This window comes from Phalacrocorax aristotelis, chromosome 7 (genome assembly GCF_949628215.1).
Source record: "Phalacrocorax aristotelis chromosome 7, bGulAri2.1, whole genome shotgun sequence".
In the NCBI taxonomy this organism is placed as follows: domain Eukaryota; kingdom Metazoa; phylum Chordata; class Aves; order Suliformes; family Phalacrocoracidae; genus Phalacrocorax; species Phalacrocorax aristotelis.
In genome coordinates this window covers 10,218,601-10,233,336 of record NC_134282.1, presented here as the reverse complement: position 1 = coordinate 10,233,336, position 14,736 = coordinate 10,218,601, and the positions used below count along the sequence as shown (strand labels likewise).

The 14,736-nt window shown below is 41.4% G+C and overlaps 1 protein-coding gene across 2 annotated transcripts in view; it reads left to right on the top strand.

The window, feature by feature from the left end:
- The window catches only part of MED12L (mediator complex subunit 12L), a 153,839-nt gene that overhangs the window by 133,432 nt on the left and 5,671 nt on the right, over positions 1–14,736 (top strand). For both annotated transcript variants that reach the window (XM_075098655.1, XM_075098654.1), the window contains exons 35-41: positions 32–193; positions 1,660–2,022; positions 3,034–3,190; positions 4,344–4,561; positions 11,052–11,141; positions 11,818–12,038; positions 14,003–14,159. In XM_075098655.1, the coding sequence (XP_074954756.1) occupies positions 32–193; positions 1,660–2,022; positions 3,034–3,190; positions 4,344–4,561; positions 11,052–11,141; positions 11,818–12,038; positions 14,003–14,159 (1,368 nt within the window). The remainder of the gene's footprint in view (positions 1–31; positions 194–1,659; positions 2,023–3,033; positions 3,191–4,343; positions 4,562–11,051; positions 11,142–11,817; positions 12,039–14,002; positions 14,160–14,736) is intronic.

The window sequence follows — 14,736 nt, the reverse complement described above, 5'->3', positions numbered from 1 at the left end:
TGTTTGATTGATTGATGTATTTATTCTCTAGAAAGAGCTGGGAGACAAGCGGTCAGAAAGCATTGACAAGGTTCGCCAGCTGCTCCCTTTGCCAAAGCAGACATGTGATATTATTACTTGCGAGCCAATGGGATCTTTGATCGACACCAAGGGGAACAAAATTGCAGGATTTGACTCCATTGATAAGAAACAGGCAAGAGTAAATGTTTGATTTCATCTCAGTTTTCCATGACTTTTGAAGCATAGGTAATTCAAGCAAACAGGTACAGCTTGTACAGTACATGCGTTTATACACGGTATCATAAAATCATTGTACTTCTGCTGTAATACGGCTTTCTAATGCATTCTCAGTCATTACTAAAGCTTCAGCCACAGCAATGCAGTTTCTTTTAAACAGGTAGGCTTCCTACGAGCAATGATGCCACAAGTGAGGAATGCTGGCTTGTAGAACAATACTTTTAAAAATAGTTGCAAGGGACAGACTGGTTTTTGGTATCAAATGTATTTCTGTTCCAGATATTTTTGCACTTTATTTGTTTGCGTGATGCATGTGAAAATTCTTGGGCAGAGTGTGAAACCTGGAGTGGGTTTAGAGAGAGGCACACAGGGAGTTGTTAAACTCCAGCTGAACGGGTTTGAGCAGCCTAGTGTGACTTGGACCATGCACCAGCATCACCACCCCTGCAGCAGCACCAACAGTGATTCCATCCTCTTCTCCCTGGCAATTCACTGATACTTGCAGATAGTCTCAGAGTTTTAAATGTCTACACATCTTTAGTGGAAACAGTTTTATGCCACTTGCACGATTTCAAGAGTTTGGGTAACCTTTCAGTATCTGATTTGTTTAAAATTCAGTCATCGTGTTTGCTGCATGTCCTTCCTTGTTAAATCCACAGTGTACAGGTCAATTTGTAACTCCTAATGTGATAAGTGTTGACATAAGCTTGCTCAATTCTGCAATATAGGGTCGTGACTGGAGCCAACTCCACAATAGCTGCTAGAAAGGAAATTACATTTGACTTGGAGTTGAACAGCAGCTCTTACAAAAGCATTTGCTTTTCAAGCAGAATCCTACATTTGAGAGCTCATTTAACCTGGGAACCTTTTGACCTGTTACTTGGAGGGTGTGATCCTGCATACAAAAGACAGAGGAAAAACAGGGTGGGGAGGGTATATTAATTGTTTTGGATTTTTTGGGAATACGAAGGGATGCATAATTTTTTAAAGTGAACTTGATTAAAAGAGAAGGATAGAGCTTAGGATAGAACTTTTTTATTCTGCAGACTACATAGTTATTTTTTTGTGATATACTGCTTAGGTTTATTTCTGCTTATTTAAATATGTAAACTTCTAGCAAGCATATTCTCAGATTAGCAATTTTTGATAGATACTTGACTTTTCCTCCAAAATATAATAGATGGATCTTGAGATTTTTAGCATAGCTATAAGCAAGTGGTACTACAAAAACTTAATTGCTTTTATCTGGTGGCAGCCTTGGATAGAGGATAAAATCTCACCAGTATGCATTTGTTACATTTTGTGGAGGGGAAAAAGTCCTTACTGGATTTTTCTGACTCAAGTAATGATGTACAAAAGCAAGTAGTCTGCTCTAGCGTTCAATTTTCTTAAAATACTAACTTCACTTCTATTCTGAAACAGGGTCTTCAAGTTTCAACAAAACAAAAGGTGTCCCCTTGGGATTTATTTGAAGGTCACAAAAATCCTGCTCCTCTCTCCTGGGCATGGTTTGGGACAGTTCGTGTTGACAGGAAAGTGATAAAGTATGAGGAGCAGCAGCATCTTCTCCTGTACCACACGCACACCAAACCCAAACCACGGAGTTACTACCTCGAGCCCTTGCCCCTTCCTCCAGAGGAGGAGGAGGAAGAGCCCACCACACCTGTCTCTCAGGAACCAGAAAGAAAGTCAGGAGAGCTCTCAGATCAGGGAAAACTTGCCACAGACGATGAGAAGAAGACAAAGGGCAGGAAGCGAAAGTCAAAGTCAAGCTCAAGGGCTGATGTAAGTAGTTGGTGCCCTGTACAAAACTTGAAATATCTTGCCGAAACATCTGATGTTGCATGGTGCTGTCTTAGCTACCTTCAGAAATTGTTCGGCACCTGGAGGAGCAGGTCCTAATAGAGGGAGTGAATGGAGACAGTCAGGAAGGTGGATTTCTATCAAATAGATTTCAGCATAGAGGAATGTACTGTGCTATGTAAAATACACTAGCTTGGATCTTACTAATTATTATTTGGGTTCCGTATATGCTTTCTCTTGTTTGGTGTAAAGTACAGCTATTATTGTTTGCATCAATTTCTGAAATTCCTCCTATTCAAATTACATCGAGAGGAAACACTCTAGTTCAAACCCATGTCCATTCAAATGGAAACCAATTTGAAAGCAGCTCTTTCACACAGGCAAACTGTTGTACTGTGCAGCTTGTTCTGGTTTCTGAGACACTTCATCTTTTGGTTTTAATGGTTTTTGAGGTGAGTCTTCCTATGTTGAAGAATGACATAGAACATGGGTTTGAAAAGCATGCCTGGCACCACCCAAATAATAATGTACATTTCTAGTAGCAGCATTCTGTGCAATTATGTCCTCTTCACACTGCTGCCAGTGTAGTCGTACATGTTGTTGGCATGACAGTATTCTGTAAGCGTCCAGCTAGTCTGTCAGTGTGTTGCATTTCAAATAGCTGTAATTTTAAGATCATTTTCTGGCCTTTTTGATGTTTCCGTTAAGTTCCTCCTGTTATTTATGTACTGATACAGTAAGCTGTCCTTGTGCTATACCAAATTATAGCCTGCAGGAGATACTTGCTAAAAAGGTAAAATGGATGGTGTGTCCATGAAGCTGTTAATGTTAATTACCCGTGGGCAGCCTGAGACTTCATCTGTTTTTTACATCATTGCAAACGACAATGGGAACTGTCTCTGTCTTTCAATAATTTAGTAGGAAAATTGGCATTATTTATGAGTTAGTAAGGTATGAATGTCAGTAACTTTCACTTTTACTGTATATTTTAAGGACTATCCACAGAACAACTTATACAGAGTGCCTCCCACTTATTCACCAATTTCCTCTCAAATGATGCACCATCCTCAGTCTGCCTTGTGGGGTTACAACATCATGGGACAGCCGCAGCAGCCTGGCTTCTTTGTGCAGAACCAGCCCCTCCCACCAGGTATGTGTAAGCTTTGAATTCACAGACGTGAGGCCTTATTATTTGATGTATGATAAAAATTGACTTATTACAAACACATTTTGTTTCTAATTTTCTCAGAAGCAGCCTGTGCCTGCTGATGCCATTTATTTTATTCCTTAGCCATTCTTTTTTTTGGAAGGACTTTCTGTTACTAGTTGTAGGTCTGTCTCTATCAAGCTATTAAACCTTTTTGGTAGACAGCAAAAATGACCTGCAGTGGTGATAGTATAAGTAAGCTGGTAGAAGTGCAATGAGGAGTGAAATATGAGAGGGATGATTAAAAGGAACAAATGACCTTTGGGCTATTTCTTCTTTGATTCAAACGAAGAACCATGGTGGCTAATTTAACATCTGTTAGACAGAATAAACAAATCCATGGGCTCACTTTTCTTCCAGGATTTGTGGCACGTACTTAATTATTTGTAGGCTTGTTTTGTTTCTTCCAGTTAATGTGTACACAATTTAACGTATGTATTTCACTTGCTCTAGGGGGCAGCAGTTCATGATGTTTTGAGAAATGCTATTCTGTTCTTCTGAGATATTATGCAGAAGTTTAGAAGTTTACTTCCAGTTATAAATATTTTTTCTGAAGCTCCAAATACAACTAGATCTGTATTTAAGTACATAAATGTCTTCAGAAAATATCAGACAGTGGCTTCAAAGTTAAGGAAATGCTGATTAAAAGAAAAAAATTATGTATAACATTACCTTCATAAACCTAACATATAGTTAGGCACATTTTTGCCAAATAGCATAGAGTGCATAAATTATTGCCATTTCATGGTAAAATTGTCTTGACATCATAAACCATTCATATCATGCTTTTGATCTGACATGCAACTTTGGTTTTTCACTAGTAGTCAGATGTTTTATGTGATGTCGAACATGCAACAGGCCATAGCCTGTATACTTTTTGTTCTCATTTACAAGTGGTAGTCTTCAAAGTTATGTTGCCCATTTAATTTTTCAGATCAGCAGTCTGGTTTGATACAGTTCACTGCCTTTACAGAGATAAGTTTATCAACGTTATTGTAGAGCTAACCAAATAGGAGCTGATGAATTAGCAGTGATCTGTACCAACAATGTTCTTAGGGAAGGCAGAGAACGCATTTTTGTTTTGGATGGTTTTTAGGTGGTTCCAGGCTGGATCCAACAGGCTCCTTTGTTCCAACTAATACAAAACAAGCCCTGTCGAACATGCTGCAGCGGCGCTCTGGCACTATGATGCAGCCCCCCTCTATCCATGCAGTCACGCCCCAGCAGCAATTGCTCCAGATGAAGCTCCTGCAGCAAGAGCAGCAGCAACAGCGGCTCCTCAGGCAGCAAGCACAGCCACGGTCTCTCCAACAGGTTTGTCCAAACCCCCAAGTTTGTGAAGAGTGACACAGTGGTTTTGCCTTCTGTTGGGGCTGCTTGCCCTGCATAGGCTTATGGAGTAGAGAGCCAGCTGATATTTACAGTTGCAGTTATTCCCCAAATATTGCTTAACCAGAGCCATCTGCTTTTAAACTTCATTTGCCCTTTCGTTTCTTAGCCCCTTCTGTTTTCCCTATGTTTCATAAAATCAGGTTTTGCTTCTGCTACTTGATGATATTCTTGTTCCCTGTTGTGTCACACAGGCTTTCATAGTGGAATTACATGGTGCTATGTACCACCAAGCTACAAGTAAGCAGCAGAGGCACAGTAATCCTCTTCACAATTAAAATTCCAGGAAGTCCGACAGCAGCCATTTCCATACATGTGTGCACACAGACGCACATGTTCTCTAGAAATAGCTGGTATTTCTTCTCCTAACGTTTTTGCAGAGTACAGCTGCTGTGTGCCAAACCACACATGGCTATTGTGCAACACCCTTTGGAGCCTGAGCTAGTTTCAGAAAATGGCTACAGACAGGCTGCTTTTGGATTGATGGCGTAAGAACAGAAAAGGTTTTGCATCCCAGATAACCAGCAATATGTGTACAGTAGTTGGTGGTAAAACCAGTAACTTCTCACCTTTATTTTAAAGTCCGTCTGTACCCATTCTTGGCCTCACTGCAGTGTATATTACATTGCCCTTACGCTGTCTTGCCTTCAGATTCTGTGATGTGCCCTCTTTTTCAAAATAGTCAAAGTTTTCAGCAGGTATCCTCATAATTTCTCCCATGCTGTATCTGTTTTGTCAGAGCTTCCTCATTGTCTTCTCCTCACTCTTCCAGTCTCTCTGCTATGATGCATGCAAAGCCCTCTGTAGTGCTTAAATTGCTGATGGGCTGCAACAGTTTTATACGGGGCTTTTCATAATTGGGAAACTATGGTTTCCCTGTATGTGTGCTGCCTTCTGCCTTAAAAAATAATAATAAAAAAAAGCAGCTGCTAAAAGCTCTGGATGTGTGTTTTATAATTTCAGTGATACGGTGGATATTTGATCCCTGTTGGTGTCCTCTAGGCACTACGAGGTAGTAAGGAATAGGTACCCTAAATGTTAGGGTACTGGGCTCTAGAGTTAACCTTGTAGTATTTCTTACATTAGGCAGAATCTCACTATTTTAGTGTTAGGTCCAACTGGCTTTCAGTTACTGTGATAGGATACAGGCTTGAGTAAACAAAAGAGCCTTGAGTAAACAAATGATGATGACTGCTTATGACTAGGGGCATCAAAAAGCAATAATTGAAGATCTAAAATAACACATTTTTCTCACATTTAAGAAATGCTGTTGTTTAACACTGATATGTTTAGAGGACAAAAGGTGTTGCATTTCCCTTTTGGTTTCAAACAGGGACAGTATCTGAGGTGTTAAGCACAACGGTTAACTTAACGCTCCAAAGTGCTGCGTGGACAGGTTGTCAGTAAGGAGAATAAACTTATCATGAAGGCATGAATCCATGTCTAAATAAATTTAATAGGGTGTCTGTGATGAACTTTTTAATAAAATTTGGATCAAACTTTTACAATGTAAAAGTTGCACTAAAATTGAACAGGGTAGGTTCAGATGTGTATTTCAGCTAATGTACAACATGTGCTGATGTTCATTAGCCAACGGTTCCCGATCAGCCAGTGTAGTATCTGTCTGATACAAGTCAGTATGTGTTAAACTGATGCAAAGCAAGTCAAACCAGAGCCATCCAACCCAGCCTTTGTTTCCCAGTTACTTCCGCACAGTGGCATGCACAGCCAGTTCCTTTGTGGTGTGCGGGGGAGTACCACAGCGGGACACATTGTTTTCTGCCTGGTTCTAGTATTTTGTCTTACTGGATGTTTGGAAAGATTCATTTAGTCTGCTACTTGAAGACTTTCACTGTAGTGAAATGAATGAACAATGCACCAGTCCATCCTGTTCACTTTCTTTGTCATCTAAGCGTGTGCTGGAAATGCTGACACCAGAGAAACCCCTCCGACGTCTCAGTGGCACTGGGACTTTGCATGCTCCCTGGCACTGTGGGCTGCCCCAGTGGGACACCTGCTTCCCTGCACGCATGCTGCTCTAGTTGAGAAATGTGTCCCTGGGGAACTCGTGGTAGTTCTTCCTGCAGTCCTGGATTTAGAGCAGGAAATGCTATGGCAGCGTACAAGCCTGAAGGTAGTATTTGAAAATTTAGGAGCAAGATGATTTGTAAGCATTGGTACTGTGTGGTGTATGTTGTTAGGTAGAGCTTAAATAAGGAAGGTTTCTTCTTTGGTTTTTATGTTTCTGCAGCTGCAGAATGAAATTACCCGCTCAGCTTGAAACCATTGGCACTGGTGCGGACAGTTCTGTAAAATCAGTCCAGAAGGACTCTGCTCTTTAGTGCTGTGCTGTACATGCTGTGCTCTTGAAAATGAATAGTTGTGGTGCCAGGTCTCTAAGAAAGATGACTTGTTAAAAAAATTTTGCTTATTTTGTATAAAATTAATAGGCTCCTGTGGGTATTAAGGAGTCCTTTAGAGCATCTGTTCATAAATTTCATAAAAGTATTGAGGTTCATTAGCATAAAAACCACCCAAAAGGACCTTGTTAGTGTTCCTAAACACCAGCATTCTTTGAGTACATACAGGTGAGCTCTGTAAAGGTGCTGTACTGCTCCACTAACAATCCAAGCCTAATCGTGTGTATTCTTTGTATTGTTTGCTATTTTCTCGCCTGTCCTTTTCCTTTAGGATGTCTGTAGCACTGCTGTATCCCTTCAGGATGGCTTTGACAACATAATGGTAACCACTCTGAGACCGTGAACCTCTCTTTATTTTTTCTTTTGCACAAACATGCATTTCTTTCAATACACAGGCTGCACACTTTGCTTTTGATGAGTATGCTACGCTTTGGCACTCCTCTCACTAAGTAGCACAGTGGCTGCATGTGGGAAGAATATTTTTTTTCTTACAAATGTTTCCAATAACTGCGTCATTGATCAGTTTTTTCCCTTCTGTTGTGTTTCTCACTGTGAAAGATTAGAGTAGCTGAAAGATGTGTCCGATGCCATGTCCATCTAAGCATGGCTGGCATGTTCCCGTTCTGCCCTCATCTCCCACTGGTGGCTAGGTCTGCTCCTCTCTGCTGCCATCCACTGTGGCACCCTCTGCTATGACATAAGGTGGGACAGTTTCTTAGGGAAACTGCAATGTTGTTAAAAGCACTAATTGGAAAGACAAAGCAAAATGTATTTTTAAAAAGGCTTTGCTGCTTACCCTGTTGTCCGTATTTTATATATGTGCAATCGTTCCTGTTGTTACTGGTAGCATGTCATAACAAGGGGATAGATCACTGTATTTGCAGTTAATTAGGCACACCTAGCTATGCAGCAAGTATACAGTAAGGTCTCTCAAATCTGTCAGCATCATCGTATCTAAATTAGCGTTACTGTTTCACAACCTACTTTTGAAGTCAGATTTTGGTCAAAATCAGCCTACAGTGCCATGGCCGGTACAATCACCTTTGCCAGCTGCAGCACCATCTAGAAAAGACAACTCCTTCCACTGTGGTCCTATACCTTAACAGGAAAAAGCAGGAAGTTTTGCTTCAATTTAAGGTGCAAGTGGAACAAAGAGAACAGCGGTTATTACTGTAACATTGCATCAGCATTGAATAAAAGTATTTGAGTCTTTCCTCTTTTTTTTTGTTGTTTTGTTTTGTTTTTGTTTGAGGTGCATGCACAGTTCTGGCTTGCAACAATTGGCTTGCATGTTTAGTTAACTCTTTGCTAAATTACGCCTGGAGGGAGAAGTCCCTTTGAATTTAGCAACATCTGCTGCTGCTGCTCAGGAATGCAAAGCTCTTTCCCACACAGGGGACTTTGCTGGGTGGCCATGTACTGCTGTGGAATAAATTGATCTGTCCCTTACCTAAGGAACATCTTTTTGCTTCTGTTTCACATGCGGTTTTGTGCGTGGTGCTTGCCTGGCCTGGGCAGTGGTGCCTTTGGTACAGGTGTGCTGCTCTCGAGTCTCACACCCTGCCAGTTCCATTCTTTGTGTGTGCTTTAAATGGTGGGGAAAAGATTTGCGGACAAAACTCACTTGTGGCTTTCTGCCCACCGTGTATTGCTGGGATCATGCAGCTGCTTATTTAGTATTTTCTTACAGAATTAGGGCCTAATCCAATTTCCATTGATACAACTCCCACTGACTTTGGAGGGACACTGCTTACGCTGCATGGGCATGAGTGGACAAATTTTGCTCTTGGGCACACCAGGTTAGCTGTCACTGAGAGAAACAAAAGGATAACACATGGAGCATCACTCTGCAGACCAGCTTCCACAGAACCCACAAGGTGGTTTGTATTACTGCAGGGAATAGCTTAAGGCACCAGTTCTAGAAATCAGTCATGGTTTTACCAGATTTCACCTTTGGGTGACTTCAGGTTACATCTTTATCTATCCTGTGGTTAGCACCTTATGAAAAAATTTCAGAAGCAATTTGCTCGGAGAAATTATTGTTCTTTCCTGTGTTTTTCTTCTTTTGACTCTGTTTAAAAAAAGAAAAATCTTAAGTACTTGAGTACCTTCCTCCTGTGCTTGGCTGATGTCTGTTTTATGTGCATCCCATCTGCAATATGTATGTTCAGCATTTCAGTTTCTCACCTATAAGATTGTTGTTTTGAGAGCTCCCCGCCTGATTTTGCAGATATTTTTCCAGATAAATCTAATTTTGTCTGAACTTTTGTCAGGACTGATAGATGTTGCTCTCTTCACACTTCCTGTACTCCCTAATTTGATTTTCAGAATTTTCCATGAGATATTGGCTTATTTTTAAAACAAATACCTAGTGTAGCTTCTGCCTCCATAGTGTAGCTTATCGTATCAGAGCTCCCTGCTGTCTTGTCTGCACCTTAGTTGACCCCTTTAGCAGTGGTCCCAGAGGCTGGCACAGAGCCTAGCTAGGTCAGTCTTGTTTGTTTGTTTGTTTTTAAAAGAAAGGAAGGTATGAAAAATTAGTGTGTGACAACCCTGTGGCACCGTGGTAGCTTTGCCCCTGGTTTTGCATCTTGCCCTTGACCTCTTCTGTCTGTTCTTTACCCAAAGCACAGAGCGGTTAATCCAGCCCTGGTCACAGTGGTTCATGTCTCTTGGGGCTGGATTTGATGAAGCTGGAACCTTCTGTCTACCATACTGCTTTCCTGAGCAATTCCTGTTCCCAGTAGGTAGCTCTGCTTGTTTTCCAGGTCTGTAGATGAGGATGCACATATTTTCAAACCCAATCCAAAATAATCGCTGAACTGCAGGACTGCTGGTTGTGCGTACAGACTTGTTAATGTTTGGTACAGTTACCACTAACGGGATGGGAGCAGGTAAAGAAGGAGAGTTCCAATAACACTTTGGTATTTTATCCCATGTGAGATTTTCTTTTCCACTGGGTAGCCCTGATTGTAATATTGTTGCTTGCAGTGTGTTATCAAAGTCACTTTTAGCCTTGAAGTATAATACATCTTTGTAAGGATATTCTGGTTAAAATGGCAAAGACTTTGTTGGAGGACTTGGATTTTTTGTTTATTTTTGTGGTGAACTGGGCAGCTACAGGGAAGGAGCATCACTTCTTCCAGCTCATGTCTGCCACTGAGCTTTTTTGAGTAGAACGGTTTTCAGAATGATCAAGTGCAGCTGTGTAGCATCACAATTGCACAGAGAATAGACAGACTTGATGGTATCCGTGGCAAATTCTCATTCACCATTTTTTTACAATATTGGTCCTGAAATTAGGTCTAACATTTTTTTTCCTATTTTCTAGTGCTTCAAAACATATTAATGCATTTATAGTTGAAATCTTTAAATTATTTGCCATTATTTGGGCATAAATATTGAGGTAATTTGAAGTAAACAAACTAGGCTGTCTGCTGATCACAAATATAGACTGTTTCCAAGCTGTACTGGTTGGGAGCTGGAGATGCTTGCATTACCCATTTACCATACTGGTATTTTGTATGTCATCATAAATTTGCTAATCAGCATTTTGCCTGCTTCATCTGGGGGAAAGCTAGTAGTCAGGTAGCCTGAGAAAGGTATCAACTGTATATTTATACTAGAGATCATCATTCACTCTAAGCTTCCTGTATAATTTAATGTACTGTCTTCAAGACAGCTAGAATATATTTTTTCTGTTCCTTTGCAAAGCCCCATTTTAAAGGGTGCCTGCAAGACCTCTGTTCAGTAAATGGCTTTTTCTTCACTGCTGCAATGTTACAGCAGTGTAAAAAATCAAACAAAAGTCAATTCTTCCATCTCCCTGTGAGTAAATACGGTTCAGCAGTTTGGCACTGAGCAACAGTGCTGTCTTGAAGGAAATGGTCAGGTGTCTCTATGACTCTTTAGGACACAACTTGGTGGGGTTTGTGTCCAGAACTGGACTTGGTCGGGGTGTGGAGGCCATATCTGATGGGTGATGTGTCTTTCAGGGTCAGCCGATGGACCAAGCTGCTATTTTCACTCCGCAAGTTCGACCCCTGTCTCAGCTTCCACAGTACCCAGGGTTACAGCAAGCACAGGTACTGCACTACTGCCACAGAGCATCTGCATAAAAATGCTTTTAAACAGAGCTCCTTTACCTCTCAGCCTGCTTTTCTGTGCTTGGGAACAGCCCAAGCTGTGGCACGAGCCACACGCTCGCGCGTGTGGCCTAGAGTAATGGGTGAGACCTCCTAGGATGCCTGTGGTCTCCACATGCTGTAGCTCATAAACATTTTCAACGTGGTCACTTCCCAGTTTTTCCTAATGTTGTTGCTGGTAAAGGCAAACGTACTCCAGTGTTAACCCTGAAGTTTGGCCAATTTTTGGTGAGATAGTGATACCAGTAACTCTTTATTATGTCATGGTCGTTCTGGTACTTGGGATTTTGGAGGGGGAAACAAAAAAAAGAGAGATGTGGAGCTGTGGAGCAGAGCCCTGCTCTTGCTCAGCACCCCTCGGGGAAGGGTGGCACGGTACAAGCTCCATCATGCTGTGTGTGCCCGTGTTGCAGCTGCCTGAGCCCGCAAACAGAATTGGGGTACCACCAGTGTGGGGGACTCACAGGTCGGTGCGTGAGTACCCTGCGTCTCACTGGCTGACCTCTGGTTGTCCAGGTTGGCTCTTTGATAAAGGTTATCGTTTTCTTTTATAGCTAAGCTAATTTAAATACGGGCGGGCACAGTGAAGTTACTCTTCTGTCTGTTTTCTCTGCAGAGCATGCCTCACGGATACACGATGTACAGCACTCAGATGCCTTTGCAGCAGCAGCAGCCTGGTGGTGTAGTTCTTTCCCCCAGCTACAACCCCCGAGCGTACACAGCAGCTCACTCCAGCCCCACGCTGATGGACAGGCTGCGGCAGATGCAGCAGCAGCCCAGTGGGTACATTCAACAGCAGGCTGCTGCGTACATCCAGCCGGTGACAGGCACTCAGCGGTGAGCTTCTGCAGTTCTTGTAGCTGGTGATGTTGCAGAATTGTAATGGCAATTCTGTTTAGAGATCTAAAGCTCTATTTTAAAAAAAGTGTATTAATCAAAATTAGGTTAACGCTGGTTCTAATTAACAATAAATATGCTGTTCTCTCCAGTTTGCCCCTGTTTTTTCCCTCATTTAATTTTTATTTTAAGTTGGTCTTGGCACATGTTGTAGCCAGGTTGTCCTGTGTGTTTGTTAAACATAAAAATTAATTTAAAGACAGCTATTGGATCCTATTTCACTACACACATAGATATGGTATCCATATTATGCAAACACGAGTGTGGTATTAAACAATAAATATCCCAGGTTCACCAAAGAGTCTGTAGCCAAGAAAACACAAGACCAACTTGGTAGTTTAACTAGCAAGAGACAAATGAATTTTGCTTAAGCCTGAATAAATCAAATTGACTTCACTTTGGAAGTACAGCTGGGTTGCAGTGCCTATGAGAAACGGGAGAAATTAATTGGTAAAGAAAGGTAATGAAACAGAAGGCAGGTGAAGCAGGAATGAAATCTGTAAAAGGGAGTGTTACAGAGTAAGCAGAATGGAAAACTGGAGTTTCCAATGACTGTCTTGAATCAGATTTTTTTTCTAACAGTCTGGCATATCCAACTAACAGTCCAGCTCTGCTCATAACTGAATCAGAAATTTTGCTACTTTTAATTTCCACTTCAAATAGCCATTTTCAGTGGAGTGACTCCCAAAAAACACAGCTTAAATTAAAAGGGGGCAGGGAGGGAACAGCCAAAATTTGCAAGATCTGCCTCTGTATGCACTGCGCAGACGTAGCTGTGATGGAGTATCTGCACAGCGCAGTGCGCTTCCCATGTGCGGGTCGCAGATTCACTGAAACAGCAGAGAGAACATGGATGTCAGTCATCACAAGGTGGTCTAGCCCATCAGCAGAGCTTCAGTCCTGTCTTGCTGATCCCATGTAATTTATCCTGGAGTGCCCCGATGAGCTCTGTCACCAAGCAGAGATATTCTTCTTTCTCTGCTTAAGCTCTAATTTGATCCCACAACTAAAATCTCCTTTAGATGCTAAGTTCAGGTGGACTTAAATGACTTGCTCATCGATTGCTTGTTGTAAGCAGAATATGAAAGTGTCATGCATGTAGCTATGCAATCCTCTCTCATCTCTTGTTATTTTTAATGAAATCAGTGCTTCTGGAACTGTGAATGTTACCACATATTCTGCAATAATCACTGGTTCCTTAACTTTTCTAAATTCTTGCAAGCCTGGATATCTTAAGAGTATGCTCAATTTTGGGTATGTTTGCACCTCTTCAAAAAGTTTGGCCTTGACTTTGTTGACAACCTTGTACAAAAACCTGCAGAGTGCCTTGTGTGGGGAATAAAGCCGCTAACCTGAATTGCCTTGTTTTAAACAGCTAATCTAAATACGAGCTAGCTAACATGTTTTCTCCATGTATATCTTTCTGCTTTGTCAATGTTAATTACTCCCATAACATCCTAAGAAAGTATTTCTTGCTTGGTGTGGTTTTTTCAGTATTTTAGAAAGTAAAAAGTCTTTATAATCAGTTTTAAACCCATGGTAATGTAACTATGAGATCTTTTGCTTGGGAGAATGTTTTGGCACTTATGTGGAATTCTTGGTTGAAATGTAGAAACTCATCACTCTGGTTTTAATACAGCAAGAATTGAATGGTCGGATCTGCACTCCTTGTTTAGAGGAGTGTGTTATTACCTATATCAGCTACTGGGCAATAGTATGGTAAGACTTGTGTTACAGAACATTTTCCAAAGCATTCATATTTGGAAATATATTCTTCCTGTAAAACATAACATCTTTTAAATCTGTGGAAGTCTAATGTCTCAGCTTATAGTTGGGTATCCCTAGACTAACTTGTGCTCTGTCTATAAATGAAGTATAATCTGTTATTTTTATTCCCTGATCAGGTTGAGCCATCAGCCTTTGCAGCCAAATTCACTGGTGGGAGGGGGACTGGACAGTGCATCGACCGCAGGCCCTCATCCGACCCTGGGCTCAGTACAGCTGCCTCCGGAGCCAATGAGACAGAGACAGCAGCAGATGCGGCAGCAGAGACTCTTCCAGGTGAGGGACTCAGCTGCACTAGAGGCCAGGGATATTTCAGTGCAGGAAGGGAGTGTAAACATCACTGTGTCAGGTGATGGCATTATGCACTCACTTGCATGTGTGTTCAAGTCTAAAACAGCAGAGCCTGATGCTGTTAACCTGAACTGCTTTTGCTCAAGCGCAATAATCCATTGTTTACATTTGGGATTTCCAAAAGAACTCTGGACATATGTGTAAAATTCAGTACTTTCATTTTTCAAGATTGCAGAATGCCTCTGGAGAAGGTAAAGTTGAGAACGGCCTAGCTGAACGTGCTGAGACAAAAGCACTGATTGTGCTCTCCTGTGTCTGGCCTTATAATGTATACCAGAATTAAATCAAAGGGCTTGCTTCCTGTTTCCTATTTCCTATATTCTGATTTGATTATATATTTTTAATTTGGAGGTAAGTATCAGTTTGACAGCTAAATATGTGGGGCTTGGCACAGGGGAAGTAAATTACGTTAAAAATCCTTCCCGTGGCCCTTTGATGGTTGGAATTATCTCCTCATTTTCATTTTAATGCAATAGCTATCTGTGTCAGTTCCTGTAGAATG